Here is an 18,191-nt window from a genome sequence, read left to right as displayed (position 1 = left end):
CTCACAATCACAGCGTAATACATTATCATGGTAGAATTCACCCATAGTTATGTACGTGTAAAATGATTTTTTGCCAAATTGAAATTGATAGTTGCTCAATGTGCAGTTGATAATCAATTATTATTTTTTCATTAAAGAAAATTATATAAGAAAACTCAAAGATAAGATCGTTCCCAAGACTTCATGATCTTGAAATGTGGTAAATGTCACTTTATTGAACCGCATTTTTCAAAGATTATGCACTTTCAATCAATGTAAAGTATGAGAATAAACAACTTTATGAGGCGTTAATTGGAAGATTTTTTACTCCCTTGATTTAAATTGTACTACAAAATAATTAGTCAACAATTCCCAACTATAAAGGAACTGTCCTTGATTCTTGGTAAAATATGTACCTTACTCACTACGGCACTTTAAATAAACAAGTAACTTTAGGTTGACACACAATGCCGTGAAACTTCGAAAAAAGTTTCATAGAAATTGTGGTGTGGTGCATTTGCACATTATAAAATTGCACCTAATTTTAATTTTATATAATATAATGTATCCAAAAAATCAAACAATTAAGACGAAGAAACCCATGACATGACATTTTGGGACTACTATTAATAAATATAGACATACAGACTTTACTAATACTTTGCACATTCTAGCTGGTACGTAACTTTTATGTAGTTGGTTAGCACCAGTCGTTATCAATTATTAGGTCCTACTAAACATAAGTATGATTAGGTCTTACTAAATATAAGTATGATGCTTCCCTTACATATATAGTTCATTAGAAAAATAAAATAAATTATAGAGAATCATGTTTGTCTTGGACCGACCTTCTCTTTCCGCTTTTGCACAGTTATGTGCTCAAAGTCGTTGTTCAATATAGTATCTACATGGAGTCACATTGATACGAGGGATCGTGAAAAACTTTATGATTGTTTAATAAAATCATATGATTTAATTGGTAGATTCATGTGCGATATAGTTATTTTTTACTTTTTGGGTGAAATGCGACATATTAATTTTATGTACTTATAAAAGAGATTTCTTTGTGTTTTTTTAATCTTTATTAGCATATCGGTCACCTAATAAGTTAGAATATTTTCATAAAATATTTTTATAAAGTTTTTATATCTTTCTGAGTAATGAATCTGTAAAAAATAGCATTGTGCAAAATGAATGAGGCTCAAGCTAAGTAATGACCTTACGACAAATCGTTTTAATTAATTATTTATTGTTATCATTTATATGCGTATATTTTAATGAAAAATAATATAAAAAAAAATCTACGAGTATTCTAGAAGCTTTGTCCTTGTGAGATAAATTACTGATACCCGAATAAATTATTCCTTCCGTATGTACCCACTCATATTATTCCTTCTTCAATACGTACTTTGATTTAACGAGATGAGAAATTACCCATCGGAAGTCCCAATCAACTAATTATGCAGATTGCCCAAAGCTTCGAAAATAACTTGTCTCACTCTCAATTCAGGAATAATAGAAGAAAGAATAGAATAAGGCCAAGTGCTCAACTTTGACAATTATTGGGGTTTATGACTTATTAGGAAGTCCTCGGGACTAGCATCTCGTGATAAAGGACATCCCAATGATGCAACATCATTAGTATCTCAAAATAATAGATGGAAAAAACTGCGTCCAATAGGATTTGAGCATATACCAAAGGTTTAGAAGATTGTTGTCCGATAGGATTTGATCATATACCTATTTTTGATCAAACCGGTCAAGAATACCTGCAACTTTTTACCAAAATCAAGATATTCTAAATTCAATTCCCATTAATGAAACGTTTCATCATGCTTCTATTAATTCGTATTACTATTCTTTTTTCTTAGTATGAAATAGGGAAAAGAAGAATAAACGGATACTAAGGGGTTGTTTGAAAATGGAGTTGAGTTAACTCCTAACTCCATTCCAACTATGTATATATATTTAATTAGGGTTGCAATAATAAGGTGGATGGAGAAAATAAAAAAAAGTAATGATTGTGTTGTTGAATTATGAGAAAAAAAAGTAATAAATAGTTGAGAGAAAGTAATAATTGTGTTGTTGAATTATGAAAAAAATAATGAACGGTTGTTAAAATTTATTATTAAAAATTAAATTGAATGATAGTTAAGATAAAAAGAATTGAAAAAAAGAAAAGTAATAATTGTATTGTTAAATTAAAGATAACTGGAGTTAAGTGAAGTATAGTAAACAAATTACTCCAAAACTAAACAAAGCCTAAATATTCTACCGGCAAGAATCAAATTTAGAACTTTTTTGTTTTAGGTCCTGGATGAGTGCGACCTCGTTGAATCCCTTTTTATTGGATTGCTTGCAATTTGGAACTGGAACTAAAGACAGAAGGAAAGAAAGAAATAAAAGCAGAGCTATCAATTTCTAAATTGTGTGAACTTATATTACACATATATATCAAACCAGTTAGGGTATAGTGTATAGGTGCCAAGGTATAACATAAAAAAAAAAGCAAAAAAAAAAAGAAGAAGAAGAGATTACAAATCAAGCCACCTGAAAAAATATATAATTACCGAAAGAAAAAGAAACAAACAAAAAGAAAAAAGAAAAGAGAGAACTAAAAAGGCAGAGTAATAAGTTAGCCGTTAATCTCGCACTAGACCTTCGTGCTTGCTGGGGAAGTCATTGCTATCTGCAGCCAACATCTGCTCGAGGAAATAGTCCACCCCAAACTCAGCCGCTCCCTCCTCCACCCACTGCGGCGGCTCGGCCCACCGGTCCACGACCGTGTCGACCAGCGCGAACTCGCCCCACTCTATGTTGGGGAGCTCAATGATCTGGCCCAGCTCCTGATCGTCAGACTCTGACACCGACGAGGGCGACGTGGACGGTTCTGATGAAGGCAGGGAATGGGAGGAGGAGGAGGAAGAGGAGGAGGGGTCGAGCTCGGTCATTGCTGCGGCACGGGTGGCGGCGGCCTGGACGTGGCGGGGCAGGGGGGACTCAGGGCGGGGGAGGAGGCTGGTGAGGTGGGGGAAGTTGAGGACGGCGGAGGCGCCCTTGATGCTGAGGGCTGCTACGTCGTGGGCACGGGCGGCCATCTCCGGGGTGGGGAAGGTCCCGAGCCAAATCCGGGACTTCTTGCGGGGCTCCCGGATCTCGGAGACCCACTTGCCCCAGCTCCGCATTCGGACTCCCCGGTAAACCGGGTGCTTAAAGCTGCTGCTGCTGCTGCTCTTTGTACTTTGTCTGGGGCGTTTCTCGACCGCCTGCAGCCCGGAGTTGCCGGTGCTGCTGCTGCTGCTGCTCTCGGACTCAGCACTAGAATGCGGCTCTACTTCTGGGTCAGTCATTTTGCGAGAGAGAGAGAGAGAGAGAGATGGCAGAGGAGTAAGACTGGGGAGAGAGCTGATTTTGTAGTGAGAGAGAGGAGGGTAGTGAGGGGGGAGGAAGAGGGAAGAGGGAAGAGGGGAGTGGACACGCTCCTTTACAGCGACGGTCGACCTACCAATATATTTACACACCGTGACATATACTTGCTAACGGAGGGGCAGAGCAAGAAATTTAGAACATAATAATATACTCGTCACCACGTGACTTTAAATATAATATGACTCCTAAGCAATATTTCGGTCCGAGTATTATGAATAAAGAAAATTCGAGTTATGATAGTTTTACACCTTAATAAGCTGATTCAGATTGAATTTGATTAGTTGAAGCCATTGGACTTTCGGGTAATAAGGTGTACACCGAGAAAATAATAATGTGACCTATGCAGTTTTAGTTTATTACTGCACGGTAAAATTAAAAAGTCTCTTTTTCGTTTCTTGTAACGTCTAGACTTCAATTTGAGTCCTCTAAGAAGGCCATAACATGAGGTGGTAATTTGGTCAGCTGGTTGCACAGGCACTTTCACTTCGTGGCATGACAAGTATGCAGAGGAGATCGACTCATCATCTGGGTCATGAGTGTCCGGCTTGGAAATCGCCTGTTAGGAGGTATTTTTCACTCTGAATGCTGAGGGCACGCGTTTATTCTTTGAAAAGTTGCGTCTTCAAGGAGGGAAGATATTTGGGTCATGAGCTCGTCAAGACCCGTATTTCCTTTCGGATGTGAGATTGGTTTATGTTGATGCTCTTGTCGAGTGTCGAAATTAAGACCCTCGGACCATGATGTTTAACAAGACTCAATTGACATCTGAACCAGCGCACTCGTTATCATTAGATGCTTTCTCCAGCATGATCGAACCTTTTCGAAATTGCTTAGCAATTGGCACCATTGTTCCCAGCCATTGATCATGCCCCTTCCAGAAGTTGTACCTTGTTTTGGGACGTCTTTGGCTTTACGAGAGAAGACCGTCGGAGGTGAGCTAATTTCGGCTCAATGCATTGATTTCCCCATAACAAGTAACTCTTATCACATAATTGCCTTTCTCGTACAGTCTAGTGCCTACATAGTTTTTTCTCAATTGCCTATCCTGAACAGGATTATTTGTTGAAAATCTTGTTGAGAACAGAAATTAACAGAGAGGATTTCAAACAGAACCATCAAAGAGGGAGTTGCGTAGTGATGCATACCTTCGTCTCGTAACCAAGACGCTCTTGTTGCATTTGGTTTTAGAGTTAAAGTAACTTTGATTTTGATTGTGGAAAATGACAAATGACTGTGTAGTGTGTTGAGTTAAAGTTAAAGTTAAAATTTTTTACTTGAGAAATGTATATTTTTATTGTGTAGTGTGTTGAGTTAAAGTTAAAATTAAAATTTTTGTGATTTTAACTGTGAAACCAAACGGAGCATATTAAATCCATATGCTTCCCTTGTAACTATGTTCAATAATCATTGTTGGACTATCTATGTCCCTTTATTAACTATTAGGATTTCTATTTGATCATATTAAATCCATATGCTTCCCTTGTAATAGAAAATTTTATTGAGGACATACCAAATAACCTTTTGAAATTGATTGGGGAGACATGATGGGTAAATTGCACCGGTGGTCCAAAATATTTTACAAATATTTCATAATGGTTCAAAAAGTTTTTTTCGCTACATGATGGTACAACATGTTTTAAAGTTGTTTCATGATGGTACAAACCGTCAACTCGAGCTTGACGCCGTCAAGCCGACGCTAACGTGGCTACTACGTGTCACCTCCTTGCTGACGTGGCAGAAAATTTTTAAATAATTCTAAAAATTTTAAATTTTTAAAATTTTAAAACTTTTAAAAATAATTTTAATATTAAATTTTAAAGAATTTTAAATTAAATTTTAAATAATTTTAATAATTTTAAATAATTTTCATATTAAATTTTAAAGAATTTAAATTTAAATTTAAATTTTTAAATTTTTAAAAAATTTTTTTAAAAAAATATTTTTAAAAAATTTACTTTTTTAAAAAAAAATTATTTTTTTTGAAAAATTTTTTTTTAAAAAAAATTTTTTTTTTTTTCAAAATTTTAAAATAATTTTTTCTTTTTTCTAAATTTTTACTCTTTTTTTGTACTTTTTTATATTTTTTAAAAAAATTAAAAAATTTTAAATTTTTTAAAATTTTCAAAATTTTAAAATATTTTTTATTTTTTTTCAAAATTTTCTCTTTTTTTGTATTTTTTTAATTATTTTTTGTATTTTTTTGGACTTTTTAAAATTTTATTTTGTCTTAAATGACGTGGCGCACTATGATTGGTTCCACGTAACAAAAGTGACACATAGGACGCACTACGTCAGCAAAATGTTAACGGCGTCAGCTCGAGTTGACGGTTTGTACCATCATGAATAACTTTGAAATATTTTGTACCATCATGTGGCGAAAAAAACCTTTTAAACCATCATGAAATATTTGTAAAATATTTTGAACCACCGTTACAATTTATCCAGACATAATATGTTTTCTATGAACAACAGAATGTCCTATAGTGTTTGACTTTGTCTAAAAAGAGGAAAGCAACGAACGCAACGGCAACTATGAACACAGTACATCTTGAGATATAAAACAGGAAGGTGAGGAAAGAACAGAAAAAGAAAAAAAAGACTGCATCAGTGAGAACTTAGGGAAGAGATCGGTGTTCTGCCGTACTGTGGTCCCAATATTCTCGTACTTAAAAGACTTTCATGAAAAGTTTTGCTCCCATCTCTTGTGCTGCATCCACGTCTGGACCGGACTGGGCTCAGAATTTAGCGAAGATGGCACCGATGATTAATTATGATGTGGATTTCAGTAAAATTAAACTTGGTTCTCGATTTAGGGTTAAAAATGATTGAGATCTAAGTACCTAAAAGGGAAAAAGGAAATTCAGGAAGATGGAAAATTCTCATTAAGATATTTCGAATTTGTTATGTTCTTTTTTTTTAATAAAAAAAGGAACAGAGAAATTTAAAATATCATTAGTGAGAATCGAATATAAAACATATGCTCTTATTGAATGGTGATACCACTGTATCAAATTCCCATTTCTTTGTTTCACTTGGGGTTAGGTAGTGGGACATGACATGAGGGAATTTTACGGTGAAATTGGCAATGCATATAAACAGAAAGGATAAAATTAATCACGCCTAAATTTTCAAGCTAAAGGTATTCCTAGTGACACTTTTGAGTCGTTTTATCGTACATAACCATTTTTCTCTCACATAATTCATATAAGTTGGAAAATTGAATCCTGACATCCTTATTATTCGTATTTCAAAATCCTATTCTTCGAAAATACTGCATACGAGCCCTAAAATTCATGTCAACTGCTCTGTATGTACTAATTTAAAACGTCAATTATTGTGCATAACCATTTTTGTCTCACATAATTCACATGAATCGAAAAATTGAATCATAGGATTCTTATCATTCGTATCTCAAAATATATTTGAAAATACTCTATACGAGGCTAAAAGTTCACGTCAACTGCTCTACATGTGTTAATTTTAAATGTGAATATATAGTGGGAGAATAATCAAAATGAATTTATTATTATCAAAGAGGGTGTAACGCAGTGGCACAAACCCTTTCTTGGTAACTAAGAGATTTCATGTTCGATACTTAAGTGAGATTACTCATACCTCTTTATTAAATATTTAAGATTTTTATTTCATTATATTAAGTTCATGAACCTCACTTGTAACCGAAAAAAAATGAATTTATTATTAATTGCCGAAAAATTACAATTTTTTTCTTAATAATGGGTTGTGTGTTTAATTAAAATGAGAAAATCCGTAATTCGTGTGGCCGTGATTGATATATATTGGCAGAAGAGAAGATTGGCAGTTGGCGTCTAAAAACTTGGAATTCCAATGAGTCTGATTTTATCTAACCATCTCTGATCTTTTTTACAATGGAACTTGTTTAAGAAATTACCTTCAATTGGAGACTGCTAAAATCTTTTCAACTAATTAATATATTCCGTGACTCCTTAGTTTTTCCAAATGTTTAGCAATTTCAATGATTATGGAGACACTATTATTTAGGCCAAGAAAGAACATCTCATCACATTATTGAAAAAAGAAATCAACAGCCCAACTAACTAAACGTAATGTCAAAAGATATGTGCACGGGCATCTTGATATCGTTTGATTCCATTGCAGCATATATATACACACACATATGTAGAGAGGATATATAATATAGCGGCCGACTTTAGATCGATTGATCTGCGGACTGCACACTGGAAAGAAGAATATCAAATCTCATGCCTGGCAAAATGACAAGTTTATTTATTATTTGATTGCATTATTTGTGTACGATATATGGCATGTCATCATCATCATAATAAAAGAGAATTAAAAACGTGCTACAATCTACAAATATTGTCTCAAAATTAATTTGGATTCTTTGCTCTTCCCATGTCTGTCATTTTGCTTTGAAAAAGGGTGCTATTAATTTTATGAAATTATGGTATTATATTAAAAAGTACTAGGGAACGTGTCCGCTCTTCGCTGCGGGTCGGAAAATTTCCTGAAATGACTTGTTAGACAGACGTAATATCAAGAATTTATTATTCCTTATATCCGCTTATTTTTAAATGATTATAATATATTAAACAATAGATCTGGAGTGTTCGTGGGCTTTCTCATATGGATGAAGGGGAGAAAAATATTACTTGTAATTCGCAAAATTATGAATACAGTTAGTATACTTCCTTACAAAAGATACAATATGGAAGAAGAAAATTTGTTTCCGTGAATGAAAATTTGTAAAATAGAAAAAGTATAGGGCTTATAATCCTTTAGAAAAATAAATAGGTAGAGAGAATAATAAAAATGCATGGTATAAAATCTATAGTGATTAAAGGAAACAAAGAAGAAGGAGAATAACTTGTACGTTATATGGGCAAAAAATATGATGTTATATTTACTTGTAAACGCTAGATGTTTACTTTCATATGTGATATTATTTGTATATATAGTACTCGTAAATGAAAAAAAGGAAAGAACTTGCACATAATAGGGATAAATCTTTTAGAAATAACTGGTCCAACCATAGTGATTGGTTTATTTGACTTGATGGGTCAATCGTATTACACCTCTACCTCGTCAGGACGGGATTAAAACCATTGGACGGAAAAAAGAAATAAAAAAGAAAAGACATCTGGGTGAGGAAAAAGGTCCTCCACTCGTAACTTAAAATTTAGAAAAAAAAACTGCATATATCCTAATTTGTATATCTGGTCTTTCTAATACGAAATTTTTTCTAAATTTTCTAAAAAAAATTGGAGGAAGATATTTTTTTGAAAATAAATAGTCCAACTATAAGAATTGGGTTATTTTGACTAACGAGTCGACCGAATTACCTAATACCTTATTTGGACGGAATTCGAGAACACCGAAAAAGAAAAAAATTTGAGAAATAGAAAATTTTAAAATTTTAGATTTAAAAAAAGAAAAAAGAGGCCAGCGGGGGAAAAGGCCCCCCACGCCCCCATGGTAAAAAAGGGTACCAAACAGGACCTAAAACCCCATGGTCCAAATAGGAAGGAAACGGGACCTAAAATCTCATGGTCCAAAACGAGACCAAACGGGACCTAAAATCACTTATCTATATATATATATATATAGATAATTAGCTTGTTTGCCCGTACGATGTACGTATTATTGGTTAGAGTGGTTATTTTTAGATGGTTTTAAAAATTTTAATATTTCAATCGAAATGTTCATTAAGTTATATGTATTATTAAATTGAAACCATTCAAATTTTATTGCACACAATAACAAATTAAGGATAATTTAAAATAATTATAATACCAAATATGGATGAAGAAAATGATATTACTTAGAAAAAATATTGCATTTTCTTAAATATCAAATTTAAAAATTATAATAGATGACTTTCATGTATTTTGTCAAAAAGAAAATACAAATAATTTATTGTCATAAATTTTTCTTGCAAATTCTTACTTTTAAAAACTTTTAAATAGATTTATCTTTTACTTTTTCAAAAATGTCCCATATTTAAATATCTTTATTGCATATCAGTAGATTTTTCTTAGTTAAAAAAGAAAATGTAAATCATCTAGTATCATAAATTCTTCTTGTAAATTCTTACTTTTAAAATTTTTTAAATAGATTTATCTTTTACTTATTAAAAAATGTTAAATATTTTAACATGCTTATAGCATATCAGTAGATTTTTCGTTAAGTTACTAAATATGTCAGAAAGTTTTTTTTTATAGATATATAATTTTTGTACTTTTTTTAAAAACAAACTTTGAGATTATTTTTTTTAAATCAAGAATGTGCTTGTATTAAAAATTATAAAATTACGAAATATTCAATGATTTATATGCATTTACTAATATAATCATAATTGTATATATACAATTACAATTGTTTACGAGCTAATCACGTAAAAAGGTACGACATTTGCTCGAATTCTCAATTCTAGCGCGACCTTTTGAAAATAGTATATAAAGGCATGACCTTTCGTTTTAGTCTTACCACCAGCACAACATTTAATTGGATTTTCAATTCTTGCACGACTTTTCGAAAATTGTACAAAAATGCACAATGTTTGGTTTTTAATGCGGCAGAAGACGTAACAATTTTATGTTATTTGGACGTTTTTACAAATTTTAGTAAAAAGTTTATTTCTTTCGTTGTAATTTCCTTAAATAGTTTATTTCTTTCTTTGTAATTTCATTTATTCTTATTTAAGCGATGTAAGCCCTATGGCTAAACAGTTTTTTGGATGAATAAATTTCGAGAGAATATTTTCTCTATTTTTCCAAATTCGGCATTGATTGAATCAACAAATTTGATGCATATTCACTGATATTTGTAGAATTAGCATGTTATAAAAAATTGTTTTCTGGCATCCGTGCGCGAATCAACAGATTACAATTGTTCTTTAGTTTCGCTGCTTTAGTTTTAGTATCAAATATAGCATGATCTTTCGTTTTAGTCTCAAATTTAGCACACCCTTGAATAAAAAAAATACGTGAGGTCCACTTATTGTGCTAGATTTGAGATTAAAACGAAATGTAATGCTATATTTGAAATTAAAACGAAAAGTTGTGCCTTCCTATTTTATCTTCGAAAAGTCGTGCTAGAATTGAGAATTCAAGCAAAGATCGTGCATGATTTGAGACTAAAATAAAATGTCGTGCATTTCTATATTATTTCGTAAAGGTCATACTAGAATTGAGAACTTGCTCAAATGTCGCGTCTTTTTATGTGATTAATCCATTGTTTATTTAGACATTTACCTTTATGACCTTATACTATATATAAAATTAGCTTTCTAACCCTATTTATTATGGTGATACAATTATATATATATATATATATATATATATATGTTTCTTTTTCTTCCCGGTGGAAATATTTCTTATCTTACTTTGACCCCTTTGAATGTATACCCGTTGCAGCTAATGACATGTATGTCGGATGGCATATTTAATTACAATCTTATATCTTATATTTTATTATATCTTATACTTCTTATACTATTATTTAAATAAAAATCCGAATTTGTAACTACCACCTCATTGGAATGAGGTTAAAATATATAATGGAAGTTGAAAAATAATATTGTCCACTTAATATTATTTTCTCTCCCTTTTTATTCCTACATGTCAACCTCTACTTGTTTTGCTCTCTCCTCTCAACCTTATAATCCCACATTCATCACATTATTATTATTTTTTTTCAAATTCTATCTCCAATTCTTAATTTTTTATTTTTCTTACCTTTAATTTTCTTTTTCCTATCCAAATTAATTCATCGTATTGAAAAAAAAACATTATTGTTGAAGCGCAATATGCACGAGTTAGGCAGTGATGTGTATGTGTAAGTTTCGTGTGTGTATATATGCATAGTGCGTATATATATATATATATAACAAAATCAAATTTAATTTAACTTTAACTTTATTTTACTTTTTCTTTCAATTCAATAATATAATCATTACTTTTATATTTTTTTTGAAATTATCTCTCTTACTTTCTTCTTATATATTATTACAATTAACTTTTTTATACTAAATTCTTTTAAGAGTAGACTACCACTGTCGCCATCCACTTATTCATTAGCAACAATTTTTGCCCATGACATATTTTTGCCACCAATTAGCCCCAAATATTGGCATTCCGTCTACCATTTATATCTTTCCGTAACGGAAAAGTGACGAAAAAGGTAACGCCGTCCATGAATTTTCCGTCACGGAGGTTAACGGAATGGTATAAATGGTAGACGAAATGCCAATGTTTGGGGCTAATTAGTGGAAAAAAATACGTCAGAGGCAAAAACGGTTGCTAATGAATAAGTGAATGGCGACATTGTTATTCTATTCTTCTTTTAACTATTCAATACTTTTTCCTCAATTCAACAACACAATCATTATTTTTTAACTTTTTCTTTAAATTCTCTCACATATTTTTCCCGACTACTTTTATCTTCATCTCCTCAAATCAAATTAAATTAAATTAAATCAAACTTAATTTCATTATCAAACATAACGTCTTTATATTAGATGAATTGCTTTAAAATAGTAGTTGAGAGTTAAAAATTGAGAATCCCACTCAGAGAATTGGCAAGAAAATTGTGGATTTATAAGACAAATGGCTATTAGCGTAAACCTTTGCATTAGATATGGTATAATTACTTATAAATTTAGTTTGACAAGTCGAATACCGGGATATGTTGTATATGAGTTATTATATATTTATTTATAATCCTGTGACCAAAAAATAAATTTATGCTCTGTCCTCACATGTCGTCAGTTACTTAGAAAGAGCTTCTCTACCCAAACTTGGCTAAACGTTTCTCACATGAATGAATATACTGAATGTTGTCCTCAACCTAATTCAAGTGATAATCAATGATTTGGTTTAGGGAAGATTAATTTCATTATTTTTCACGTGATAATCAATAATACAATATTTAGGTCAAGCATGGAGTGCAAGTGGTCTTGGTCGTTGCGTAAAATATTAATCACTTTTCAAGAAAAGAATCATGTCAATTGTACGAACCAGAAGGAAATGAAAATAATAATTAAAGTTAACCTAAAGTTACAAATCTGTGAAAATCATATATTCCCCGAGTCAAACTTTCATAATTTATTACGATTTATTTTTTATAATTATTATAGCACGCCATCTACCAAGGCAGATCGGTTTAAATTGGCTCGATACATGTTCTCCTTCAGTAAGATCTCTTGCTCGAATATTGTAAATTGAGAAAAATTCATGTTAACAGAGTTTTATCTCTCAGTGGGCCGACCCTTTTCGAACTGGATTAGTCAAGGCAAAGGGAAGAAAAAAAAAAAGAAAAAAAAAAGAAGAAGAGGCCGCCATCGAATTGATCTTGCGTTTGTGTTCATGCAAAAATCGTTGGTCCGTATGAAGAGGTTACAGAGGCCCTAATCTGCCGATAGAAGGCCCGACACCAGCATCATATGTTGGCCATTGATTGCTGTAGAAATATTGGGCTTGCACGAAGTTTGGGCTTGCGTCTTATCAATATTTTTGGATCTGTCTTCTTTTTACTTTCGTAATACAAGTTCCAATTTGGACTTTGTAGGAGATAAGGAGAAGGCATACCGGGCACAAGCTCTATTAGTCTAAAAACCGAAACACCAAATTCTTGGATTAGAGTACCAGCGTCATTGCACTAAATTCCATTCTCTTTGGATATTTTACCTAACAATAATTTGATTAAAGTGATTGTCGATGACGTTGATTGAAACTGTGATGCCATTACCTTCAAGAGTCGTACAGAGGAAGAAGAAGACGATAATGGCTAGACCTCGGCTACCGCAGCCCATTCGAGGTTGCCAATGACCTCAGAGGTCACCATCACAATTGAGGTTGTCATTGACCTTTGAGGTCATTGGCAACCTCGAATGGGCTACGGCACCACCGTCCCTCTGTTCCTCCTCTATTTCTTATTAGCGAAAATAAATATCCCAAGCATTGATAGTTCCACGCTAGCCCCCATTGCTCAGAAGAGGTGGTGTGGAAGCCCACAAACTTTCTAATCCATTCCCATATATATTCACTTTCTTTAGATCATATTTGGTTTTTACATTCTAAAGGTGGAAGAAAAAAAAATGGAGGTGAAAGTTTCACCTCTTTTTCCCATCAAGGACTCATTTTCTTTCAACCTCGATTCGGAGTTGGATGAAGTGAAAGGATATTTAAAAATTCGGATTAATATAAATTGACAAAAATATCCATCATTCTTTCTAAATTAGTCCATATAGAAGAATAAATTAGATACTAATATCAGTTCTTTCCATTCCCCTTCACTTCCATTACTAATATATATCCAAATAAGATTAAAATTTCTCTTCCCTTCCTTTTTCCCTTAATAAACATATTGAAATGAGATTAAAATTTTCCCGTTTCTTCCGCTTCCTTTCCTTGCCGTTCCTTCATATCCCATATGGTAAGTGACCAATAATTCTTTACAATTGATCATGAACTTTGGTATATAATATATATGATAATATTCTTGTTATAATTAATCTGCCAGATATTATTAATTTTATTAATTTTTTTTCCAGGTCCCCATAGATCAGCCTTGCATCTCTTTGGAAATGGTGGGCAGAGTCTCTCAATCACCCAGTGCTTTTTAAGTAGACACATTAATAAGCATATATGTTTTCTCCTTGAATATTATGAACTTCCCAAGTTATCAATTAGCATAACATGTAAGAATGTTCAATGCTGTCAGTTTCTATATATGAAATACGAAGCCCCCGAATGACCTATTGATTTGCAATTCTGAGATGGATATGAAGTTCAAATTCTCCAATTAATAGTCACTCGAAGACTAAAAGTAAAAAACCAATCCAACGAAGCGTTCTGATGAATAGACCAACAGTATAAACAAAGATATATAAAATCCTTATGTGTTTCTAAATTTTATGCGATCAAGTCTTAATACCAATCTAGTTTAGTAAGAGAAACGGAACTTTTTCTGTAAGTAAGTAAACTGCTACATTCACGAATTGATGGTATACGTAATCGATAGTTCATATCGTGCACATGGAGAAAGCATGAACAAGAATATAACTACTATGAATGCTTATGATTTTTGTATTTCCAATTGAAATATACGGACAGCCTCGGACAAAGTGCCCTTGGTGCTAATATAAACAAATTAAGTGTTAGGGCATTATTTGTAGATCTGAAGATATTACGCAAGGGTGCTATCGTCACAACTGATCATATAATTAAACATATAATTAATATCGTAATCCTCGAGCAGGATTAGTTATTTAATAAGCATTCCTATCCCAGTCCCATCCTTTACCCTGTCTCAGAAACCATCAATACCAGATAAAAGATGAGAAATCCTTATCCTGCCTAATATCCGGTCAACCAAACATAGACTTTGTAGTTTTTACTTTTTACCATGCCGGGGACGTTTCTTATGCACAAGATCTGTCGTCGTGATCAAATTAGCATGGCGGGCGTCCATGGAAGCAAGACCAACTGCTCTCTATCGGAATGTTTTCAAAGGACTGACATAAAGTAGACACTCTGTAAGGGCCCTACAAGAAAAAGGCCTCGTTAATTCGGAGCATTTGGGCAGCTAATTAAACCTCCAAGAACTAATAACGTTGGATGGCTTGGTCAACCAACCTCGAAACCCAGAACTCAACTTATTTTATTTAATCCTACTCCAAATTCGTGGCCTATTGATCACTTGTTATGTATATAATACAACACATTCACCAATATGGATTGGATCCACTACAAGAAAAACTATTATTAGAGATAATAAAATTTATTTCTGAGACATATTTATTTGTCAATTTACTTATACCATTTTAGGTCTGTATGGACAAATTAACAACAATTAATAAAAGTCACTAATTAGTACCATTAGTGTTAGTTAAATTTGCCTCCAATAAGGGGATACAATAGCAAATTTTTGCTACTAAATTTATCATTCAGGACAATCATAATTGCTCTATATTAATTTTTTAAAAATAAATTATGTTTATATATTTGACTATAATCTCTCTCATACCTTTACATCATGTTTTGAACCCGACTCCGACCTTTGACCTCTAGCACAATATTTTTAGTCATGTGCCTATACTATTTCACCCCAATGCATCTTTCAATTAAATTACAAATTCAATTTTTAACTCATAATAAAATGTCAAGCCTCTATAAATATGTAAAAATTTTCTTTATATGATTATTTTAATTTAATAAAATAATTAATATATAAACATAATAGTAAATCAAGCATCGCGCATATATATTATTAATTTTTTCCTCAGGATGGTAAATTTGAAGATTGTTCATAACAAAAATTTATATAAAAAATATCATATAGAAATATAGTAGATGATGTAAAATACACAAAAAAATACTACCTTATTATTTTATCTAATTTAATATTTGCATAACGTAATTTACACCTATAAATGAATAAAAGACTTCTCCTACTTATGTGGAGAGTAATTTGAATACCTTTAATTTTATCAAATAAATTTTCTATGTTTAAATAAAAATAATCCTTCAAACTTTCAACATTTATCTACGTATTTTGTAGAAAAAAATTATTAAGTTGAAGGTAAATAAGAATTGGATTTAGAGGCAATTTTATTTTACCTTTAAAAAATATATACCGGCAAATACGATTGGATTTAGAAGCAATTAAATCTTTTGCTTTCTAAAAAGATTTAGAGACAATTTTTTTATATGCTGCTGCTTATATGTTTCTAAAAGTTATGTTTTAGAGGCAAACAACTTATTTGTTGCTAGTAATTGTGATATAACTTTATTATTTATTAAAGTATTAAATTTAGGTTTTGTAAAGACAAATAAAATCTAAATAAGAGACATATGTTGTATTTGCCTCAAAATAAGAATATTGGTAAGAAATGTTAGAATTGACTCTCACCATTTATCTCCAATAAGGAGTATTCTTGTACTGTTCAGGTGGTTCGTCTCTCATTTGCCTTGTTAAGGTTTCAGGTTGGAGTTTTCTGAAAGTAAGAAAATTTATAATTAGAAGAGTTTTACCGTTTATGGATCGACTCAACTTGACCAGGAATTGGTTAAGATTTATTGAACTTTTGAATATTAGGTGATGCACACTAAAAAAGGCAATGCTCATCCTTTAAGGGCCTCAATCTTACGAGAAATGCAAAATATAATTAAGTTTGAGATACACTACAAGAAAAACAAGCTTCAATAATGGAAATTTTGTGACGGTATTCTATGATAGATATATGGTGGAACAACGACGAAAAAAAGGAACTTTCTTTTTTTTTTTTTTTTATGAAAGAGTGACGGATTTATGATGCAAAATCCGACAGAGGATTTTCCAGAGGGCAGTGCCAATAATATGGGATGACGAGAGAAATCGATTACGGAGGTATTATCAAATGCCACAGAGGAAGAAATTTCTAATCATTAATGTCACATTGAAGCGGAACCTTTCAGACGGAATATGGATGGTTTCCCAGCTCATCCAAAGAGGTAGACTAGTCGATCTGCACGTAAAATCAGACAGTGTAATTTGCCAAAAGGACTATAACTCATTGTTCTTGCTTACCTTTTCTCTTCTATCATAGATGCTTCGCGTTTGGACATCCAACTGTGATTAGGGGTGGCAATTCATATCGTGCCAAGGTTATTAAGTCAGGCCAGCAGGGCTCGATAACAATAGCAGGCCGGCATGACGCGATAATTTAATGCGTCAAATGAGCTGGCCCGGCACGGTAAGAAATGTTTAATTGGCAGCCAGGCGCAGCCCTGGAGCACGATAAGAAATGGAATATTGTGTCATATTGTGCTACATGGCATGATAGCACGAGCTGGTCCAATATTACGGTAAAAAAAAAAAGGAGGAAAAAATGACCAGAATAGTAAAATGAAATGAGACCTGGGAACGAGCTCGGGGAGGAAAGAGGAGCTTTGCAGGGGAGGAGGGGTTTTGAGATTCTGACTTGAGAATTAGCAATTAGGGTATTGAAACCGAATTGAAGGGCGTACTAATTAATTCACCGGAAAAAAAGAAAAAGGAAAAAAAAAGTTCACTAACTAATTGAAATTCTTTTTAAATTTTATCAGGCTATCATATCGGGCCGCGCTGGGATCTCTTAGCCCGGCCTGAGACAGTAAATTTTTTAGCCTTATGGTGCTGCGCCGATAATGGCCCAGCATGATAAGGTCGAACCAAGCACGACTTTATCGTGCCGGCCCGTGCCATGCTATCTGGCCAAGTCGAAAATTGCCGCCCGTAAATGTGAAGGGATTTATGATGAGAATCGGACAAGTTTTGAATCCATTAGATAAGAGTTATTCAAATCATTTATTTGAAGTGTGCTGCGATATATCTTCGGATATGAAAGTGAAAATGATCAATATGTCCTTTGTAGTTAATATTTTCAAATTTATGAAAATAAAAGAAAATGAAGAGAAACCACAAGCTAGCGGAGATGAGGGTGTTGGGGCTGAACGTCGAAGACCACCCACCCCATGAGATGACCGGTGTATGTAGGGATGGCAACAACGCAGGTGCAATGCGATTACTACTAGAACCATAACCGTGCAGTGCTCTAAAACCACAGATCGTATCCATCTCATATTCGTGGCAGAAATGGAAAGTGAAAATCATAGTTGCACCACCAAAAGACTGCAATTAATCACAGAAACTGCACCGCAACGCATAATTAAATTGAATAAAATATATAAAAATATAGTAAATTAAATTAACAAGTTAAGTAAAAATCTATAGATAGAAATTATTTTAGATCTATTGTGCGC

General features: G+C 32.7%; 1 protein-coding gene across 1 annotated transcript; it reads right to left on the bottom strand.

The window, feature by feature from the left end:
• Nucleotides 1-2,371: 2,371 nt before the first annotated feature.
• LOC116199128 (ethylene-responsive transcription factor TINY-like) lies at nt 2,372-3,463 on the bottom strand. The gene has a single exon (XM_031529422.1). It carries the CDS (start codon nt 3,327-3,329, stop codon nt 2,622-2,624), a length of 708 nt encoding a protein of 235 aa, XP_031385282.1. The 5' UTR covers nt 3,330-3,463; the 3' UTR covers nt 2,372-2,621.
• Between the last annotated feature and the right edge of the window lie 14,728 nt (nt 3,464-18,191).

The sequence above is a fragment of the Punica granatum genome, chromosome 3, assembly GCF_007655135.1.
Source record: "Punica granatum isolate Tunisia-2019 chromosome 3, ASM765513v2, whole genome shotgun sequence".
In the NCBI taxonomy this organism is placed as follows: domain Eukaryota; kingdom Viridiplantae; phylum Streptophyta; class Magnoliopsida; order Myrtales; family Lythraceae; genus Punica; species Punica granatum.
The sequence above is the reverse complement of the archived record's forward strand: the minus strand, read 5'-3'. Positions and strand labels throughout refer to the sequence as shown.

What these genes read in the sequence shown, in the direction of transcription:
- LOC116199128 (XM_031529422.1), bottom strand. Translation starts at nt 3,329, where the DNA reads ATGACTGACCCAGAAGTAGAGCCGCATTCTAGTGCTGAGTCCGAGAGC.